The 24,000-nt window shown below is 30.9% G+C and overlaps 2 protein-coding genes across 2 annotated transcripts in view; one reads left to right on the top strand and one right to left on the bottom strand.

The window, feature by feature from the left end:
• Window positions 1-24,000, top strand: part of LOC137640717 (nephrin-like) — a 344,960-nt gene that overhangs the window by 34,179 nt on the left and 286,781 nt on the right. The window contains exon 2 of the mRNA XM_068373203.1: window positions 7,617-8,202. Coding sequence (XP_068229304.1) covers window positions 8,082-8,202 — 121 coding nt within the window. The 5' untranslated portion in view covers window positions 7,617-8,081. The remainder of the gene's footprint in view (window positions 1-7,616; window positions 8,203-24,000) is intronic.
• Window positions 4,596-6,520, bottom strand: LOC137641284 (thioredoxin domain-containing protein 2-like). The gene is made up of 5 exons (XM_068373713.1): window positions 6,359-6,520; window positions 5,996-6,217; window positions 5,497-5,718; window positions 4,955-5,356; window positions 4,596-4,769 (listed from the first exon to the last, which is right to left on the bottom strand). Exons 1-5 carry the CDS (start codon window positions 6,518-6,520, stop codon window positions 4,596-4,598), a joined length of 1,182 nt encoding a protein of 393 aa, XP_068229814.1.

Below are 24,000 nucleotides of genomic sequence, written 5' to 3'. Positions count from 1 at the left end.
TATAGGTTATAAAATTTTTAACAAAACAAGAAGAGAAATTATATAGAATAATGTGCCCGAGTGTACCTTCAAGCAAGAGAACTCCAATTGTTTCGTCATCGCTCCAAATCGAAATTATTATTATTTTTTTTTTTTACAACATAGAAATAAATATATCCTATATAAATTATGAAAATTTTAACAAAACAAGAGGAAGAGAAATTAGATAGAATAATGTGTCCGAGTGTACCTCCAAGCAAAAGAACTCCAATTGTTTCGTCATCGCTTCAAATCGATTTTTTTTTTTTTTTACTCATCCAGTATATTACTTGTTTGCTCACACCATTGCCATCATCATAATAGCAGAGGTAATAACGTAAATAGTAACAACATTGAAATAAATATATCCTATATAGGTTATAAAAATTTTAACAAAACAGGAGGAAGAGAAATTATATAGAATAATGTGCCCGAGTGTACCTTCAAGCAAAAGAACTCCAATTGTTTCGTCATCGCTCCAAATCGAAATTATTATTTTTTTTTTTTTTATAACATAGAAATAAGTATATCCTATATAGGTTATAAAAATCTTAAAACAAGAGGAAGAGAAATTATATAGAATAATGTGCCCCAGTGTACCTTCAAGCAAAAGAACTCCAATTGTTTCGTCATCGCTCCAAATCGAAATTATTATTTTTTTTTTTTTACAACATAGAAATAAATATATCCTATATAGGTTATAAAAATCTTAAAACAAGAGGAAGAGAAATTATATAGAATAATGTGCCCGAGTGTACCTTCAAGCAAAAGAACTCCAATTGTTTCGTCATCGCTCCAAATCGAAATTATTATTTTTTTTTTTTTACAACATAGAAATAAATATATCCTATATAGGTTATAAAAATCTTAAAACAAGAGGAAGAGAAATTATATAGAATAATGTGCCCGAGTGTACCTTCAAGCAAAAGAACTCCAATTGTTTCGTCATCGCTCCAAATCGAAATTATTTTTTTTTTTTTTTACAACATAGAAATAAATATATCCTATATAGGTTATAAAAATCTTAAAACAAGAGGAAGAGAAATTATATAGAATAATGTGCCCGAGTGTACCTTCAAGCAAAAGAACTCCAATGGTTTCGTCATCGCTCCAAATCGAAATTATTATTTTTTTTTTTTTACAACATAGAAATAAATATATCCTATATAGGTTATAAAAATCTTAAAACAAGAGGAAGAGAAATTATATAGAATAATGTGCCCGAGTGTACCTTCAAGCAAAAGAACTCCAATTGTTTCGTCATCGCTCCAAATCGAAATTATTATTTTTTTTTTTTATAACATAGAAATAAGTATATCCTATATAGGTTATAAAAATCTTAAAACAAGAGGAAGAGAAATTATATAGAATAATGTGCCCCAGTGTACCTTCAAGCAAAAGAACTCCAATTGTTTCGTCATCGCTCCAAATCGAAATTATTTTTCTAATATTTTTTTTAACTCATCCAGTATATTGCTTGTTTGCTCACACCATTGCCATCATCATAATAGCCGAGGTAATAACGTAAATAGTAACAACATTGAAATATATATATCCTATATAGGTTATAAAAATTTTAACAAAACAAGAGGAAGAGAAATTAGATAATGTGCCCGAGTGTACCTTCAAGAAAAAGAACTCTCATTGTTTCGTTATCGCTCCAAATCGAAATTATTATTTTTTTTTATTTTTTTTTTTTTTTTTTTTAACTCATCCAGTATATTGCTTGTTTGCTCACACCATTGCCATCATCATAATAGCAGAGGTAATAACGTAAATATTAACAACATTGAAATAAATATATCCTATATAGGTTATAAAAATTTTAACAAAAACAAGAGGAAGAGAAATTAGATAGAATAAGGAGCCCGAGTGTACCTCCAAGCAAGAGAACTCCAAATGTTTCGTCATCGCTTCAAATCGAAATTATTTTTTTTTTTTTTTTTTTTTTTTTTACAACATAGAAATAAATATATCCTATATAAATTATGAAAATTTTAACAAAAACAAGAGGAAGAGAAATTAGATAGAGTAATGTGCCCGAGTCTACCTTCAAGCAAGAGAACTCCAATGGTTTCGTCATCGCTCCAAATCGAAATTATTAATTTTTTTTTATAACATAGAAATAAGTATATCCTATATAGGTTATAAAAATCTTAAAACAAGAGGAAGAGAAATTATATAGAATAATGTGCCCGAGTGTACCTTCAAGCAAAAGAACTCCAATTGTTTCGTCATCGCTCCAAATCGAAATTATTATTTTTTTTTTTTTTTTTTTTTTTTTTTTTTTGACTCATCCAGTATATTACTTGTGTGCTCACACCATTGCCATCATCATAATAGCCGAGGTAATAACGTAAATGGTAACAACATTGAAATAAATATATCCTATATAGTTTATAAAAATTTTAACAAAACAAGAGGAAGAAAAATTAGATAGAATAATGTGCCCGAGTGTACCTTCAAGCAAAAGAACTCCAATTGTTTCGTCATCACTTCAAATCGAAATTATTTTTTTTTTAATATTTTTTTTTTTTAACTCATCCAGTATATTCCTTGTTTGCTCACACCATTGCCATCATCATAATAGCAGAGGTAATAACGTAGATAGTAACAACATTGAAATAAATATATCCTATATAGGTTATAAAATTTTTAACAAAACAGGAGGAAGAGAAATTAGATAGAATAATGTGCCCGAGTCTACCTTCAAGCAAGAGAAATCAGTTGTTTCGTCATCGCTCCAAATCGAAATTATTATTATTATTTTTTTTTTTTTAACTCATCCAGTATATTGGTTGTTTGCTCACACCATTGCCATCATCATAATAGCAGAGGTAATAACGTAAATAGTAACAACATTGAAATAAATATATCCTATATAGGTTATAAAAATCTTAACAAAACAAGAGGAAGAGAAATTAGATAGAATAGTGTGCCCGAGTGTACCTTCAAGCAAGAGAACTCCAATTGTTTCGTCATCGCTCCAAATCGAAATTATTATTATTTTTCCTTTTTTTTTTTAACTCATCCAGCTTTTTTTTTTTTTTTTTTTTTTTTTTTTTTTTTTTTTTTTTTAAACTCATCCAGTATATTACTTGTTTGCTCACACCATTGCCATCATCATAATAGCCGAGGTAATAACGTAAATGGTAATGACTGCACACTCGGCGAACATGTAGCGGACGTTTCGTGAACGCGTTTATGTTCCATGAGTCGTGTTGCCACTGCTGGTGACAATTTAGGAGAACCACTCTGACCGATGAACAAATAGTCTTTGGAATGACATGACACAAATGGCTGGAATTTCATTCGGTTACGGACATTTCGTTTCCATGTTGGAATGCCTGCCGCTGGGCTGGGGCTAAATGCTGTGGCATTGACACAATTTTAGCTTTGCAAATAGTGGTTGAAACTAATTGCTAACACACACACATACGCATACATACACACTTGGATCTGCTGTTCACATTTTCTTATTTTAAAAACGTTAATCCTACTTGCATAAGCTATACGTAGACTTTGGTTAGAATACTTAATTTTATGGGACTACTTGCTTACACACACTCACATACACACACCGGTCTGCTCTACACTAATTCTTATTAAAAACCAAATTAATCCCTCTAGCATTGAAAATACATATACTTTATTTTGAATACTTGATATCAAGGGAATAATTACTAACGCACACACACACACACATCTGGGTCTGCTGTACGCTAATTCTTATTTTAAGCAACGGTAATCCCTCTTGCATTAAAAATATATAGACTTTGGTTAGAATACTTAACATTATGGGACTACTTGTTAACACACACACACACACACACACACACACACACAATTGGACCTGTTTTACATTAATTCTTATTAAAAAAAAAATGCATTACTTCTAGGATTAGAAATACAGAAACTTTGGTTAGAATACTTAACACTATGGGACTACTTGCTAACACACACACAATTAGACCTGTTTTACACTAATTCTTATTTAAAAAAAAAAAAAAAAACTGCATTCCTTCTAGCATTAGAAATACAGACTTTGGTTAGAATACTTAATTCCATGGTCAATGGATATGAGGATTTTAAATATCGCAAAAAGCCAAAGTTAGTCGGAAGTAATTTAAAAAAAAGAAATAATATCCAGATACAAATCATGAAACAACTTTCTTTCCTTTTTGTAAAGTAATATTCTTCCGGTACTGACCTTTTACTCCATATACTTGTAATGCATCTACCTTTCCATCTTAGAAATAGTATCCAAGAAATTAGTTTGACCTCTGACATGTTTTCAGTGGTAAATCTGCAACCAGAAATATCAACGAATCTCTGACGAGAGTATGACGAGAGTATGCGTTTCTCTTGGGTCTTTTATTTCACAAAATTATATTTCGATATCTACCAGGCAATCACAGAAACTTAAAATATCAGCTGGACATATATCAGGCATGTAATTCATCAACAAAAGCCTTCTCCTCATGAAGAAATCGGGTGAAAAGGACGTGCAGACGTGAGCCTATTTCTAACCTCCTCCTTCAACATCTTATTTACTTTTAGGAGAGATTTGAATGGGACTATCTCTTAAGAGGAGGCTCTCGCAGGAGTGGCCTGAATGCTTGAAAGGGCTTCTTTTCAGATCGGTACACCTTGTCCCTAATGTCGTTTACACTTCTATCTGCTGCCAAATCTGTAGTAGTATCTTCGACAAGGTCGATAAATTCGCTGTTTGACTTTGGATTATGGTCTTTCTACAAGGTCGATAAATTCGCTGTTCGACTTTGGATTATGGTCTTCTACAAGGTCGATAAATTCGCTGTTTGACTTTGGATTATGGTCTTCTACAAGGTCGATAAATTCGCTGTTTGACTCTGGATTATGGTCTTCTACAAGGTCGATAAATTCGCTGTTTGACTTTGGATTATGGTCTTTCTACAAGGTCGATAAATTCGCTGTTCGACTTTGGATTATGGTCTTCTACAAGGTCGATAAATTCGCTGTTTGACTTTGGATTATGGTCTTTTACAAGGTCGATAAATTCGCTGTTTGACTTTGGATTATGGTCTTCTACAAGGTCGATAAATTCACTGTTTGACTTTGGATTATGGTTTTTTACAAGGTCGATAAATTCTCTGTTTGACTTTGGATTATGATCTTCTACAAGGTCGATAAATTCGCTGTTTGACTCTGGATTATGGTCTTCTACAAGGTCGATAAATTCGCTGTTTGACTTTGGATTATGGTTTTTTACAAGGTCGATAAATTCGCTGTTTGACTTTGGATTATGGTCTTCTACAAGGTCGATAAATTCGCTGTTTGACTTTGGATTATGGTCTTTCTACAAGGTCGATAAATTCGCTGTTTGACTTTGGATTATGGTCTTTTACAAGGTCATTAAATTCGGTGTTTGACTTTGGATTATGGTCTTTCTACAAGGTCGATAAATTCGCTGTTTGACTATGGGTTATGGTCTTCTACAAGGTCGATAAATTCGCTGTTTGACTTCGGATTATGGTCTTCTACAAGGTCGATAAATTCGCTGTTTGACTTTGGATTATGGTCTTCTACAAGGTCGATAAATTCGCTGTTTGACATTGGATTATGGTCTTTTACAAGGTCGATAAATTCGCTGTTTGACTTTGGATTATGGTCTTCTACAACGTCGATAAATTCGCTGTTTATCTTTGGATTATGGCCTTTCTACAAGGTCGATAAATTCGCTGTTTGACTTTGGATTATGGTCTTCTACAAGGTCGATAAATTCGCTGTTTGACTCTGGATTATGGTCTTTCTACAAGGTCGATAAATTCGCTGTTTGACTCTGGATTATGGTCTTTCTACAAGGTCGATAAATTCGCTGTTTGACTTTGGATTATGGTCTTCCACAAGGTCGATAAATTCGCTGTTTGACTTTGGATTATGGTCTTCCACAAGGTCGATAAATTCGCTGTTTGACTCTGGATTATGGTCTTTCTACAAAGTCGATAAATTCGCTGTTTGACTTTGGATTATGGTCTTCTACAAGGTCGATAAATTCACTGTTTGACTTTGGATTTTCGTCTTCTACAAGGTCGATAAATTCGCTGTTTGACATTGGATTATGGTCTTTTACAAGGTCGATAAATTCGCTGTTTGACTTTGGATTATGGTCTTCTACAACGTCGATAAATTCGCTGTTTATCTTTGGATTATAGCCTTTCTACAAGGTCGATAAATTCGCTGTTTGGCTTTGGATTATGGTCTTCTACAAGGTCGATAAATTCGCTGTTTGACTCTGGATTATGGTCTTTCTACAAGGTCGATAAATTCGCTGTTTGACTCTGGATTATGGTCTTTCTACAAGGTCGATAAATTCGCTGTTTGACTTTGGATTTTGGTCTTCTACAAGGTCGATAAATTCGCTGTTTGACTTTGGGTTATGGTCTTCTACAAGGTCGATAAATTCGCTGTTTGACTTTCGATTATGGTCTTCTACAAGGTCGATAAATTCGCTGTTTGACATTGGATTATGGTCTTTCTACAAGGTCGATAAATTCGCTGTTTGACTCTGGATTATGGTCTTCCACAAGGTCGATAAATTCGCTGTTTGACTCTGGATTATGGTCTTCCACAAGGTCGATAAATTCGCTGTTTGACTCTGGATTATGGTCTTTCTACAAGGTCGATAAATTCGCTGTTTGACTTTGGATTATGGTCTTCTACAAGGTCGATAAATTCGCTGTTTGACTTTGGATTATGGTCTTCCACAAGGTCGATAAATTCGCTGTTTGACTCTGGATTATGGTCTTCCACAAGGTCGATAAATTCGCTGTTTGACTCTGGATTATGGTCTTCCACAAGGTCGATAAATTCGCTGTTTGACTTTGGATTATGGTCTTCTACAAGGTCGATAAATTCGCTGTTTGACTTTGGATTATGGCCTTAAAGGTGTGTTATTAGTGGCCGAGGCTTTCAGTCGTGTCATGATTTGTTCGATTGCTCTGAAATTCCGGAAGGTATGAGAATTTTGAATAAGTTTTTAAATGTTCATCACCTGTGACCCTCTTCTGTTGTCGTAAAGGGTGCGATGGTATATCGTAAAGGTTTAAATACTATTTTACACGCGTGTTTAGAATTTAATTTTAAGTTAGACGTAAAATACTTTTTTCGTAGTTTTTATCGTACCATTTGTTTGTGTTACCAATATAGCGAAAAATATAAACAAAATTACAAAGAAAGATGGTTTGGAGGTATATGTTGAGCCTTGTAATGACAAATTGGATGTTATTGTAATTTATTGATAATTAAATATGATGATTGTAACCAAAACAAGCAGATTATAGTAATACTCTTACTTAACAGAATGATTAAATTAAGAATATAAGGAGTTGAATTATTAGTAGGGTCATGCAATAGATTCGCAAATAAAATTTAAATGTGCAATCATTAACATGACTTTTTTTTTTTTTTTTTTTTTTTTTTTTTTTTTTTTAGCAAAAAGGGGAATAAATTGTAATAAACGGTGAATGATGATATGGTTTCAGTTTTTAAGGCAGCTGAATGTTTTATTCAATATATCTTTATTTCATATTCATCTCTTTCTTCTTTTCTGTTTTCAGGTATCCTAGGTTGAAGTGGGAAATTTTGAGGATTGCGTGTACACAATGATCCTCAATGAACAGCTGTGTTGAATTGGTGCAGAAAAACGAAGTGTAAATCATGGACAGAATATATATTACAGTGTGATTAGAAATTAAAAATAAGAGCTATTACTCCAAAAAAGGGGGTATTTTGACAGAAAAATGCAACAAAAGGAAAATGAAAGCTGGGTTTTTGTAAGTGCCATAATTTGAGGAAAGAGAAAATTATAAACATATAAAAATTTCAAGTGGATTGTAAATTATAAGTAAAAGTGGAACAAGGAAAAATTCCAAATTTATCACGAGACTTATTATAACAAGAAGCCAAGTGATGGCTGCGAAACCTTAAGAGATAAAAGTAACATCAGTTTTGTATGTTTTCTTCCAAACCGAGCATGCGCAACACCACCTGATATCAACAGAAGAGCTCACCATTTTGGGTAAATGAGAGATCCGGTTGGCCCCCATTGGCGGAGAATGAAGACCATCCTCTTCCTTGGTTTAGTCTCGCTTGTGACGGTCGAGGTGTCATCAATATCCACTGATTCGTCCAATTTTGAAATAGGTAAGTTATTTATCGGACGTGGATTTGTTCAGATTTGAAATAGGTAAGATTAGTTCTCTTATATTCACTGTGCCATGCACTGGTTCTGCTATATTTGAATAAGGTAGGTGTGAATGTTTATTTTAATGTTTCTGTTTTTCAGGTTTTCGTCTATTGAGTATATGGTACACTACAACTATGTTGTATTGTCTTGTTCAATACTATGGTGTGAGTTTAGTCTTTTCATTTGTGTGTATGTGTTGTTGGCTGTGTGGTGCAGGCTAACGAACTCATATTTTGTTTGAAAATTTTCACTTATTAATTTTCTATGGATGTGTTCAGTGTACTTTTGATTAAGTCTCCACTATATAGATATTACTACTACTAACTGTTACTTCACTTCCTTCTTGCTGAACTATTATGGCACTTCCTTCTTGCTGTCCCACTACTTCTAACTGTTACTTCACTTCCTTCTTGCTGTCCCACTACTTTTAACTGTTACTTCACTTCCTTCTTGCTGAACTATTACGTCACTTCCTTCTTGCTGTCCCACTATTTCTAACTGATACTTCACTTCCTTCTTGCTGAACAATTATGTCACTTCCTTCTTGCTGTTCCACTATTTCTAACTGTTACTTCACTTCCTTCTTGCTGAACCATTACGTCACTTCCTTCTTGCTGTCACACTACTTCTAACTGTTACTTCACTTCCTTCTTGCTGAACAATTATGTCACTTCCTTCTTGCTGTCCCACTACTACTAACTGTTACTTTACTTCCTTCTTGATGAACAATTATGTCACTTCCTTCTTGCTGTCCCACTACTTCTAACTGTTACTTCACTTCCTTCTTGCTAAACAATTATGTCACTTCCTTCTTGCTGCCCCACTACTTCTAACTGTTACTTCACTTCCTTCTTGCTGAACTATTACGTCACTTCCTTCTTGCTGTCCCACTACTTCTAACTGTTACTTCCCTTCCTTCTTGCTGAACAATTACGTCACTTCCTTCTTGCTGTCCCACTACTTCTAACTGTTACTTCACTTCATTCTTGCTGTCCAACTACTAACTTTTACTCCATTAGCTTCTTGCTATCAGATTATTGCTAATTATTACTCCATGATGTAACTACTCAATGAATGGTCTCGCAGACCCCAGCGCCGGGCTAAATCGATAGAATAGATTTAAATATCCACCATATTAAAAAGAATGCAATCAACAGGTTGCACGGCATAATCTGTTTCTTCCAATCCACGAGAGCCTTGCGAAAACCTTCCTGATTGTTGATTGGAAGGAAATTCTCTTTAAACAGTTAAGTCTCTCTCTCTCTCTCTCTCTCTCTCTCTCTCTCTCTCTCTCTCTCTCTCTCTCTCTCTCTCTCTCTCTCTCTCTCTCTTATTGGACAGCTACCATCATCTCAAAGAAATTGTCTCCATTCTTTTGCCTCCATAATGTGTGTTTTTTTTCTTCGTTTTATTTCCTTCTTCACACATTCCTCCAGGACGGGTCATTTTCATATTTTGTACGTGCGTTTGCGTCTTTCCTTATTCCTCTTGATGGCCTTATGCTTTGCTTTTGTGCATTGGTGTTTTTTTACATTTTCTCTCCATAATTGTCTCCATGAACATACACTTTGCTTTTCTCCAGTATGTGCTTACATCTTTTTCCTTATTATCTTTCATCAACTCTTGCATCTTTTATTAGCTTTGGTCTGCATTTACGACACGCTTTTCTGATTTTCCAGACGATCCTATTATTTTTTGCGACCGTGTTTTGCTTTATGGGGAAATAAGAATAAGTTTCCAGGCACATTGCCAGGTATTTCCAGTTCTTGTTACGCCCCTCGTAAGTTTTTCGTATTTTTTCAAGATTTTTTTTTAGAGGCTTATTTTTAAGGAAAGTTTTCTTAATTTAGCAGGGGTAATAGATATATCCTTGATCATAATACTGCTGGCAGTGTACTAAGTTTTTTTTACCTTTCATACTTTTTACATAACGAATGTCATGATCAAACAAATTGTAAATTAGATAAATTTCAATTATATCAACCTTCTGTCTTTCCTCAGATATCTTTTGATTCCCTAACATACGTGTGTTATATGTGAGCTTGATTTTGAAGATATCTGTTGGAATATGACGTGAAAATGTGTTTATTTTCTTAGATAAATGAATAACAAAGAGGAAGAAAGTCCTGTCTTTTATGGAAAAGCTCTTGAACATATCTGTTGGAATATGGCGTGAAAATGTGTTTATTTTCTTAGATAAATGAATAAGAAAGAGGAAGAAAGTCCTGTCTTTTATGGAAAAGTTCTTGAACATATCTGTTGGAATATGACGTGAAAAGGCGTTCATTTTCTTAGATAAATGAATAACAAAGAGGAAGAATGTCCTGTCTTTATGAAAAACACACACACTCACGCACACAGACGCACGCCTTAAACGCCCCGGGGCCTCAATTATTATGATAAAGACCTTAATAAAATAGGTTAAGGGGCCTTCACATCCTGTATAATTCAGTTTGTTGCAAGTTTCATTTGATTGGTCTTTCATCTGCTTCTGACTAAATTTGTATGTGAGGAGCACTGATTTCAGTTTCGTAGGTCTGGCTTATATATATATATATATATATATATATATATATATATATATATATATATACATATGTGTATATATATATATATATGTGTGTGTGTGTATATGTATATATATATATATATATATATCATAGGAGCACTTATTTCAATTTCATAGGTCTGGCTTATATATATACAGTATATATATATATATATATATATATATATATATATATATATATATATATATATATATATATATACATACATATATATATATATATATATATATATATATATATAAATAAATATATATAGTCAGTCAGGCTCAGCTCTCCCAGTCCTTCGGGTAAAGAGAACAGGGAGCAGTCATATATATATATATATATATATATATATATATATATATATATATATATATATATATATATATATATTTGTGTGTGTCTGTGTTTATGTAAGTGCATGTGTGTGTGTATTTATGTATGTCTGTGTGTAATTTCCAATCGCAAATACGCTTACAATTCATGGTAAGGCCTCATAGATGCCAGTTTAATGAAACCAAAACAGAAAAACAATAGAAAAGACATTGAAAATTTAGAATTACACTTATTACATAATACTTTTTCATAGAAGTGACATTTCCATACATAGCAATACATTATCCTAACGGAAATAAGCTATTCAGTACTATTGGCTAGACCGCATTGCAGTCAACACCCATCCTTTTGATATCATAGCGTCAGTGCAGATTAGGCAACCACTTTCGTTTTTAACATTGCAGCTGGCAGTTGGCCAAATGAGAAAAGTAACTGCTATTGTAGACGTCTCTGTATCACTCCAGTGTAATAGGGTGACATCTCTGTATCACTCCAGTGTAATAGGGTGACATCTCTGTATCACTCCAGTGTAATAGGGTGACATCTCTGTATCACTCCAGTGTAATAGGGTGACATCTCTGTATCACTCCAGTGTAATAGGGTGACATCTCTGTATCACTCCAGTGTAATAGGGGGACATCTCTGTATCACTCCAGTGTAATAGGGTGACATCTCTGTATCACTCCAGTGTAATACGGGGACATCTCTGTATCACTCCAGTGTAATAGGGTGACATCTCTGTATCACTCCAGTGTAATAGGGTGACATCTCTGTATCACTCTAATGTAATAGGGTGTCCTACCGAATTGAAAGATTCCAGAGGGTAGTTCCTTTATGGAATAGTTTGCCTTTAAGTAGATTAATCGAAATTAGGACTTTTTTATTAGTTTTAAATAGTCTCCCCTAATTTAAAAAAGAGCATATATCTGGATATATGTATGTAAGAATATATATATATATATATATATATATATATATATATATATATATATATATATATATATATGTATATATATATATGGATGTATATGAGGCCATTTGCGTCAATAGGCGTAGGGGCTAATGATAATGATGATGATGATGATGGTGATGATATATACATATATATATATATATATATATATATATATATATATATATATATATATATATATATATATATATATATATATATATACTGGGTGTGTGTAGGCCTATATGTATATATATATATATATATATATATATATATATATATATATATATATATATGTATATATATATATACTGTGTGTATATATATGTATATATATATATATATATATATATATATATATATATATATATATATATATATATATATATATATATATATATATGTCACAATCAAGGGGGAGAGTGAGTGGTCATACCATGGTGAGAGGGGTACCTCGAGAGGTACACTGAAACCACACTTTCCAAAAATCGTCGAAAGGGGCTGTGGTTGGAAGGGTCGAATTTTGTGTCCGCGTACATAGCTGTCTAAATATTTAGGGTTTGTAATAATTCAGAACATAAAAAGTCAAGGTATTTGAAATAATTTACAAATGACAACTTGTAAAATTTAGGCCTCCGTAATGCAAAATTCTTCGAAAAGCTCCAAATTTCACAATGCAATTTCCTTTGAAAATATTTTACACTTGCGACAGTTTAATACAGTTAAACACTTATTGCAATTTTTTTAGGGAAATGATTTGAATAAAAACTATAAAGTCTAGAGAAAGATCCTTCCGTATATCAACGCTATTTGAAATGCTTTAATTAAAAACAGCTTAATGATAAAAAAAAAAACAAGACGTCATTTGAATATTTATATAACCAAATAAAAAAAAATTATTGCAATATTCTTCGAAAAAAAAGTGCATCAAAAAACTCAATCACTTACTACAAAAATGCAAAAATTAAATATTTATAGAATAACGAGGTCAATTGAATATTTATATAACCAAATATATATATATATATATATATATATATATATATATATATATATATATATATATATATATATATATATATATATATATATATATATATATATATATAAAATTATTGCAATATCCTTTGAAAAAAAAATAGCATCAAAAACTCAATCGCCTACTACAAAAATGAAAAAAAAATATTTAGATATTTATTTAATCTAGCATATAAAATATTTGTATAACCAAATATATAAAAAAAAATTATTGCAATATCCTTCGAAAAAAAATTTGCATCAAAAAACTCAATCGCCTACTACAAAAATAAAAAAAAAATTCATATATTTATTTAATCTAGCATATAAAATGGTTTATCAATGTACAGGATTATGCAGAATATCCATCAATATTTATGACTGAGGATCATCTCTGAATTATTTGCCTAGTATTTTATTTCGAATTTAGAGTTAATAGGTTATAGATTATTGGTTGTATAATTGTAGATGTATATTTCACTCGTGAGAAATACTTGAATTTTGTAATTAATTGTTTTTTTTTTTAATATATTACTAGAATATTATCGTCGTCATCGCCTACGCTTATTGACGCAAAAGTCCTTGGTTATATGTATATATATATATATATATATATATATATATATATATATATATATATATATATATATATATATATATATACATATGTGTATATATATATATATATATATATATATATATATACACAGGTATATACATATATATATATATATATATATATATATATATATATATATATATATATATACACACAGGTATATACATACACGCACATATATATATATATATATATATATATATATATATATATATATATATATATAAAGCTTTATTCTCGATATGACAGTATTAAATGAAATAGAATGAATATGTATATATATATATATATATATATATATATATATATATATATATATATATATATATATTTATAAAGCTTTATTCTCGATACGATTGTATTTAATGAAATAGAATATATATATATATATATATATATATATATATATATATATATATATATATATATATATAATATGCATATTTATATATACATATGAATATGCATATATATATATATATATATATATATATATATATATATATATATATATATATATATATATATATATTCTATTTCATTAAATACAATCGTATCGAGAATAAAGCTTTATAAATATATATATATATATATATATATATATATATATATATATATATATATATACTATACATATATAATTTATATATAAAACATTTGCATGCTCAATTATATCCCAGTTAATGATTTGCTAGTTGCAGATTCCTAATACGTAAAAAACATTTATAGTTAAGCAAACTATGACCTTACAGAAGACTGATTCGCCCAACAAATAATTACGGTCAAGTTGACCTTACGGAGATATATGTCATGGGGTTACACAGAGGTTCTCTACCCACGTGATTTGTTACAATGCAAATATCAGAAATGTAGGCAATATATCAGAAGGAAAACTATACCTTGAAATATCGATTTCAAAGGGTCGGTAAACTTCATCAAAATTAACAAAAGCTGAATTTCAAGATATATTTGGTACTGAGGTATAGGTTTATATATATATATATGTATATATATATATATATATATATATATATATATATATATATATATATATATATATATATATATATATATATTATATATATATATATATATATATTTTTTTTTTACTTCCGGGGTCACCAATGTGACGGGCCGAGAGAAGGTTGTGACTCAAAGGCAGGTTGAAAGCAAATGAGTAAATTTATTACTGAACACTCTCCTTTATATACAAAAGCTCAAAACAACAAGAAATTTCGTGTTTAAAAAACAGACACTGTTACAGAGGAAAAAAGCAGACATGTTTAATCTGGTTCATTTTAGTGCGAGGGAAGAGCGAAGATACAAGCATAATATATACACAAAATGAACTATGTACGATCGTGTGACACACGGTTGGTATATGCTTCAACACCATGACGAAAATGATTTTTGATAATTAATTTATTCGTTTTGCTAGTTCCTGTTAAAATGAGGAATATTCCTGTTATATAAAGTATCTTAGCATTTAACGTTAAATTTATGTTGAAATTTTAGATTTATATACATGATGCAACACCATAAAGAAAGTTGTATTTGATAATTAATTTATTAGTTTATATAGTTTATGTTAAAATAAGAAGTATTCCTATTATATAAAATATGTTAGCATTTAACGTTAAATTTATGTTGAAATTTTAGATTTATATACATGATGCAACACCATAAAGAAAGTTGTATTTGATAATTAATTTATTAGTTTATATAGTTTATGTTAAAATAAGAAGTATTCCTATTATATAAAATATGTTAGCATTTAACGTTAAATTTATGTCGAAATTTTAGATTCATTTACATGATGCAACACCATAAAGAAAGTTGTATTTGATAATTAATTTATCCGTTTATCTAGTTTATGTTAAAATAAGGAGTATTCCTATTATAAAAATATGTTGGCATTTAACGTTAAATTTATGTCGAAATTTTAGATTCATTTACATGATGCAACACCATAAAGAAAGTTGTATTTGATAATTAATTTATCCGTTTATCTAGTTTATGTTAAAATAAGGAGTATTCCTATCATATAAAATATGTTAGCATTTAACGTTAAATTTATGTCGAAATTTTAGATTTATTTACATGATGCAACACCATAAAGAAAGTTGTATTTGATAATTAATTTATTCGTTTATCTAGTTTATGTTAAAATAAGGAGTATTCCTATTATAAAAATATGTTGGCATTTAACGTTAAATTTATGTCGAAATTTTAGATTCATTTAAGAAATTATTAACTTGCATGGTATTGAAGTTGAAAGTACTTAATGTACGTCTGTCTTCTTCCATATTTTTAATGGTTATTCAACGAATATTTTCGTCACAGACTCAAGAGAAATCTCCTGAAGACAGTAAAGTAAAATTCAAAAGGAGGTGAATTGTACAGACGGAGATAGGTATACAAAATTTATTTATGACATATCTGTTTTTGATGTTGTTAATAGTTTATATATGACATGTCTGTTTTGACGTTGTTACTTATTTTAGAATGATTTATTGTTAATTTGTTCTCTTCATTTATTTATTTCCTTATTTCCTTTCCTCACTGGGCTATTTTTCCCCGTTGGAGCCCCTGGGCTTATAGCATCTTGCTTTTCCAACTAGGGTTGTAGCTTGGATAGTAATAATAATAATAATAATAATAATAATAATAATAATAATAATAAAAACAATATTCTTCAAGGGAGTGGATTCCAACAAATGCACGAGACGTATAAATCTTCAATATTTCAGAAATAGTTGAAAGCTTTACTTTTTTATTTATGAATATATGTTTCATATTGCATGTTAGAATCTCAGTTATTATTATTATTATTATTATTATTATTATTATTTTTATTTTTATTATAATTATTATTATTATTATTATTATTATTGTGGTTCTTAATGTTGTTGCTACTGTTGCTGTTATTATTATTATTATTATTATTATTATTATTATTATTATTATTATTATTATTATTATTATTATTATTTTATTGTTGTTGTGGTTCTTAATGTTGTTGCTACTGTTGCTGTCATTATTATTATTATTATTATTATTATTATTATTATTATTATTATTATTATTATTATTATTATTATTATTATTATTATAACCATAGATGTCAAAGCTGGATACTATTATTGTTATCATTATTATTATTGTGGTTCTTAATGTTGTTGCTACTGATGCTGTTATTATTATTATTATTATTATTATTATTATTATTATTATTATTATTATTAAAACCATAGATGTAAAAGCTGGATACTATAAGCCCAACGGCTCCAAAAGGCAATTTGAATAATTCCTTTGAGTTATTCCACATGGTGATTATCAAGATAGATTAGCAGAAAAAATGGTAAAATCGCAAATATTGATCTGATAAATTAATGAAAAATTTTAGAGAGTTCTAAAATACTTAATATTACTGGTCATAGATTGAAGAATCATGGACTGGAAAACGTTGGCGAACTATTTTTGTTCATCTTTTTTTAATCTTATCTGTCATTTCTTATTTTCATTCGTGTAATTGGGGCTGACTTTTCCTTGGTTATTGTCCATTTCTCTGTAAGAATGAAGAATTAAATCTTGTCAACGGACAAAATTATTATTATTATTAAATGCTAAGCTACAACCCTAGTTGGAAAAGCAGGATGCTATAAGCCCAGGGGCCCCAACAGGGAAAATAGCCCAGTGAGGAAAGGAAACAGGGAAAAATAAAATATCTGAAGAACAGGAACAACATGGAAATAAATATATACACATTAACTACTGTTTAAATGTGTAAAACAAATCAAATCACATGATGTATTGCCTCTAGAATCTAAATATAGTAAATTGAATTCAAAGCAAATACACCCTCCTTCTCCTCTCCTCTCATCAGATCGGCAATAATCAAAATGAGTTTTTCTTCATTACGGGGTCGCATTCTAGCCTTGACCTCCTCCTGGACAAGAGCACCGTACCCTGAGGGCCGGCTCCCGTTCATTTAATTTTGACCACTGCTGCAATTTTGAGACGAAGTCAAATAGTCAAGTAGTTGTTAATTAACACGAGAAGTTGCTGGACAGAGGATGGCTGCCTGGGAGGGGGTAGGGGCAGTTGAAGGCAAACAAGCCGAGTGCAAGGAAAAATCTCTCTTTAATGACATTTCGCCGAGAGGGGAAATGATTCTAGCAAGAACGTCCGTTGCATTTAAGGTACATGACTCGTGTATTTATTTGTCATGACTTCTCATGTATGGTTTATTTATTTCCTGGTTTTCTTAACTGACTGAGTTATTTTTTCCTGTTAGAGCCCTTGGTCTAATAGCATATTCTTTTTCCAACTATCTATCTATCTATCTATCTATCTATTTATCTATCTATCTATCTATTTATCTATCTATTTATTTATCTATCTATCTATCTATCTATCTATATATATATATATATACTGTATATATATATATATATATATATATATATATATATATATATATATATATATATATATATATATATATATATGGCGTCAGGATACCTTAACATGGTGGAAGGGTTTGTGTATCGCCACGATCATCAAATCTGTGCTAGTCAAAGTCACCCGTACTAGGATGGTTTGCTGTGAGCGATCGGACTAAAGTCTCCCACCATCACCAATCCACATTGACCAGAGTGGCTATGAAAGCTGACCAAACCTCAGACTTGAATAATGTCATGGTTGAGGATTTTTGTCTTGCAGTGGACTAGAAACGACTGCATTTGATGTTGTTTTTGTTGTTGTTGTTGTTGTAGTTGTTGTTGTTGTTGTTGTATACCTCAGACTTGAATAATGTCATGGTTGAGGATTTTTGTCTTGCAGTGGACTAGAAACGACTGCAATTGATGTTGTTGTTGTATTTGTTGTTATTGCTGTTGTTGTTGTTGTTGTTGTTGTTGTTGTTGTTGTTGTTGTTATTGTTGTTGTTGTATAAACTACAAAATTATGGACACCAACCAGATGAAGAAACCCTATTCTATACATCTTTACTCGCCTCGCTTTTTTACTTTTAGCCTTCTGACACTCACAGCTACTCTTTTATAACTAGAATAGCTTAGAGTTTCTTAGAAATATGCCCTAGAAAACCCCATTGTGCCAGGACCTCAGAATAAAAAAAAGGAAGAATATAATGCGTGTTGACTCGGTGGAATCTTTCCTTAGCTTTGTGAGGAGTTTCCAAACAACCTTTCAAAATCTCTCTGGTTTTTTTTTTCACTCTTGTTTTCATCTTCCTCTGAGCGGCCGTATTTGCGTTCCATTTTAGATGAAGGCTCTAGCGGGTTTCTGTGTTCAGCCTCGCTTGGTTCGAGATGTTGGGTGCTGTCATTCCTGCATGTTTTGTTTAGGGGATTTTCCATATATAAGATAGGGCAAGTGTCTGATTATGAATATATGAATTGTATATATATATGTATATATATATATATATATATATATATATATATATATATATATATATATATATATATTTGCATATATATACACACACATATGTATACATATATATATATATATATATATATATATATATATATATATATATATATATATATATTTATAATTATATATATAAATATATATATATATATATATATATATATATATATATGTGTGTATATATATAGATATATGTGTGTGTGTATATATCTCTTTCCGGTTACGCTAAGCGGCATTGTTAGGAAAGGGGGAGGGTTGGGAAGGAGTGAATATATGTGTGTGTGCATATCTATCTAAATAGTTAGCCGTTATTTTTTGACGGGCCGCGTACACTAGTATTCGTATAAAAGTCTGTGTAATACCGATATGGAAGGTGATGGATGTGAATCTACATAGTATTTGTAACGAAACGTTATTGAAGTATATCTGAATTTTTGCTTATTTTATGTGATTGTAAATTGTCTTTATTATGAATAATTAGAATATATTTTTATATTTAGTAAAAGAAAATTATATACAAAATAATTCTTATATCAAAGAACCGTGTCCTACAATATGCTCACTAAACTTAACTTTTTCCATTCTTACCGAACTTCACGCAACTGCATTTGCTTATTTTCACAACTTCCTCCGTCAGCTACGCGACCAAGTCGTCATCCACTTTCCTTCTGAATATACATGTCAATATTAAACTTGGAAAGTCTCTCCCGGTTTTATTAGCATTCCATGATTTCTACTCATGGGGTTTAGTGGTTTTTATTTTTGGTTTTATTGTTAGTTATTTATGACATATTTGTTTTTGATGTTGTTAATAGTTTATATATGACATGTCTGTTTTGACGTTGTTACTTATTTTAGAATGATTTATTGTTAATTTGTTCTCTTCATTTATTTATTTCCTTATTTCCTTTCCTCACTGGGCTATTTTTCCCTGTTGGAGCCCCTGGGCTTATAGCATCTTGCTTTTCCAACTAGGGTTGTAGCTTGGATAGTAATAATAATAATAATAATAATAATAATAATAATAATAATAATAATATTAAAAAGTTTACTTTTGTGGAAAACTTTGTGATTCACAACGGATAAAGCCATTACCATCTGTGTATCTTTTATTCTGTTTGAATACGGTCATATCCAGAATAAGGCTTTATATATAATACACACACGCCATATACAGTATTTACCCCCTTTGCATCTCAAAAACGTGTTGTTCATATCCTAATTAATATTGACTTTCGGTATTCAACAAACCTTTTTTATTTTTTTTAAATTTTTTTTTATTTTTTTTTACTTTTTTTTTTTTTTTTTTTTTTTTTTTTTGACCACCAATGGTATTGTAATCGAAAACATATCTCAATTAATTTTCAAAACATCGTTCAGGTATTCGTCAGCTGACTGACAATTAGTTATTGTGGCGTGATACGAGAGTACTGAATTCTGTATCTCATGACCAATGGAATGTTAAAGGAATACTACTCCAAGAAATAATATACATCTTTTTAACGCTGTAATAATTTTTTTTTTTTTTTTTTTTTTTTGGCATGGTGATATATCCTGTATCATGATTGGTATTTACAAATAAGTATTATAGCCACGAAAGGAAAAAATAAAAAGACTTGACTGGAGTTAGTGCTTTCGTCCTGTTAGTTACATGGTAACTACAATCTAGTCTTTTTCGTTTTTCTTTCGTGGCTATAATGCATATTTTATGCTCATCACGTGATTTCTACATATTTGCAAATAAATTTGGGAGAACAATATTATTATTATTATTTTTATTATTATTATTATTATTATTATTATTATTATTATTATTGCTGTTGTTGTTGTTTTTATCATTATTACTAGCTAAACAACAACCCTAGCTGGAAAAGCAGGATGCTATAAGACCAAGGGCTCCAACAGAGAAAATAGACTAGATAGAAAAGGAAATAAAAGAATAAATAAATGACATAAGAAGTAATAAACAATTAAAATAAGATATTTCATAAACATTAACAACATTAAAACCGATATTTCATATATAAACTATAAAAAGGCTTATATCAGCCTGTTCAACATGAAAACAGTTGCTACAGTTTTGAAATTTTCAAGTTCTACCGATTTAACTACCCGATTAGGAAGATCATTCCACAACACTGTCACAGCTGGAATAAAACTTCTAGAATGCTAGTTGAAAGATGGTAATTGATAGTAATCTAGAGGTATTTTATCAAGCTTCTATGTTGAAAATACGACTGAATTTCAGCGTACTTGATAACATGGAAATCGAAGCTGATTTGTATGGAGAAAATTTTTAATTGCGAAAGATTGCAGAGCACATATGTAAATAAGGCAATCAGGTTTTTTTTTTTTTTTTGAGAATGAAATTTATAGATACGAAAGATTGTACAGCACACACATATACAAATGCAATCAGGTTTTTGTTATTTATGGGTACGAAAGACAATCAGGTTTTTGTTATTTAAGGGTACGAACGGCAATCAGGTTTTTGTTATTTATGGGTACGAAAGGCAATCAGGTTTTTGTTATTCATGGGTACGAAAGGCAATCAGGTTTTTGTTATTTATGGGTACGAAAGGCAATCAGGTTTTTGTTATTTATGGCTACGAAAGACAATCAGGTTTTTGTTATTTATGGGTACGAAAGGCAATCAGGTTTTTGTTATTTATGGCTACGCAAGGCAATCAGGTTTTTGTTATTTATGGGTACGAAAGGCAATCATGTTTTTGTTATTCATGGGTACGAAAGGCAATCAGGTTTTTGTTATTTATGGGTACGAAAGGCAATCAGGTTTTTGTTATTTAGGGGTACGAAGGGCAATCAGGTTTTTGTTATTTATGGGTACGAAAGGCAATTGGGTTTTTGTTATTTATGGGTACGAAAGGCAATCGGGTTTTTGTTATTTATGGGTACGAAAGGCATAAGGTTTTTCTGTAAAATCTATAGGTACGAAAGATTGTAAAGCACACATGATACAAATGGCAATCAGATTTTTATTTTTTCATTTTATGGGTACGAAAGATTGCAGAACGTATTTCTATAAATAAGGCAATCAGGTTTTCTTATCTATTGGTACGAAAGATTGCAGAGCACACATATTTAATGGTTTCAAGGCCGCTCATGACTGGCAGAGACAAGGGACAGTGACATTGTAGCCTAGCAAGCAGGACAATGCCCGAGAGACAGTCCATATATAAATATGATCAGCGCCTAAGCCCCTTCTCCACCAAACGTAGGATCAGGGAGGACTAGGCAATGGCTGCTGAAGACTCAGCAGAGAGATCTATAGGGTCCCCCAAACACCCCATTCTTTGCTCTCAAGGATAATGAGGTTGCATTGACCAAAGGAACTAACGAGTTTAAGCGGAACTCGAATCCCAGTCTGGCAATCACCAGTCAGGGACGTTACCACATCAGCCACCACCACTATAGTCCATTTCTTTTAGCGATGCATATTTGCACCGACTCGCGATGGTGCCCTTTTAGCTCGGAAAAGTTTCCGGATCGCTGATTGGTTGGATGAGATAATTCCAACCAATCAGCGATCACGAAACCTTTCCGAGCTAAAAGGGCACCGCTTCGAGTCGGTGCAAATATGCATCGCTAAAAGAAATGGAGTATAGGTTGCAAAACACACCAAGACGCGCTAATCAAAGATTTTGCAATCTGGAACTTGATAATGACGAAATCTTGCGAACATTTGCAAGAAAATCCCAGCTTTTACCGAAAGCAATAATAACTCCCTCGCCAGGATCGTTAATCAACCGACTTTCCAAGCAATAATGCTGCTTATGTTCTGGTCTGCGCGAGCCCTTTTCCCAGCTGAATCCAATACTTATTGCTATTGAAAAATGGAGAGATGAAGCTTATCATTAATCCTGACCAAACACGACCGGAGCTTGGTGCTGCTGAAGAATAAATCTCCACCTTAAGAAGATATTGGATTTCTTCATGTAGCCGGTGGTTGACGTCTCGTGTTTCAGGCTTAGAGAATTTTTTAACGCTTTCTGTATCTTGGTAGGGTTAGTCTGTTTTACATCTCTTCTATAGTATTTCTGGCGAAAGATAATACGATACTATTCATATTATTCATTTTTTTTGGTAAGCGCTACGTGGACATTTCTCTCTCTCTCTCTCTCTCTCTCTCTCTCTCTCTCTCTCTCTCTCTCTCTCTCTCTCTCTCTCTCTCTCTCTCTCTCTCTATATATATATATATATATATGTATGTATATATAAATGTATATATATACATATATATGTATATATGTGTGTGTATGTATATATATATATATATGTGTGTGTGTATGTATATATATATATATATATATATATATATATATATATATATGTATATATATATACACATATATATGTATATATATATATATATATATTTATTTATATATATATGTATATATATATATATATATATATATATATATATATATATATATTCATTCATTCATGCATACTTTCGTGCTTATAATTTTATGCATGCATGAATGTATGCATTTGTATGTGATAGTGAATGGTCAAAATCAAGGAAAGAGGTTTGAATAAATTATCAAGCCAATAAGAACTACGAACTCGTTCACCTTTTCTCTTAAATTTCTAATACCAAGAAAAGAAAATACAGCCGAGATAGCAAAATCTTATTTAAGATGAGACGTTAAAAGGCCTGGTACTATTAAATGTTTAAAGGCCGCTCATGAATGGCAGAGGCAAGAGGCATGTACATTGCCCTAGCAAGCAGGATAATGCTCTAGAGACTGACCATATATTATATGATCAGCACCCAAGGCCCCCCTCTTCA

This window comes from Palaemon carinicauda, chromosome 5 (assembly GCF_036898095.1).
Source record: "Palaemon carinicauda isolate YSFRI2023 chromosome 5, ASM3689809v2, whole genome shotgun sequence".
Taxonomy (NCBI): Eukaryota; Metazoa; Arthropoda; class Malacostraca; order Decapoda; family Palaemonidae; genus Palaemon; species Palaemon carinicauda.
Note: the sequence above shows the minus strand (reverse complement) of the source record. Positions and strands in the feature narration are given on the sequence as shown.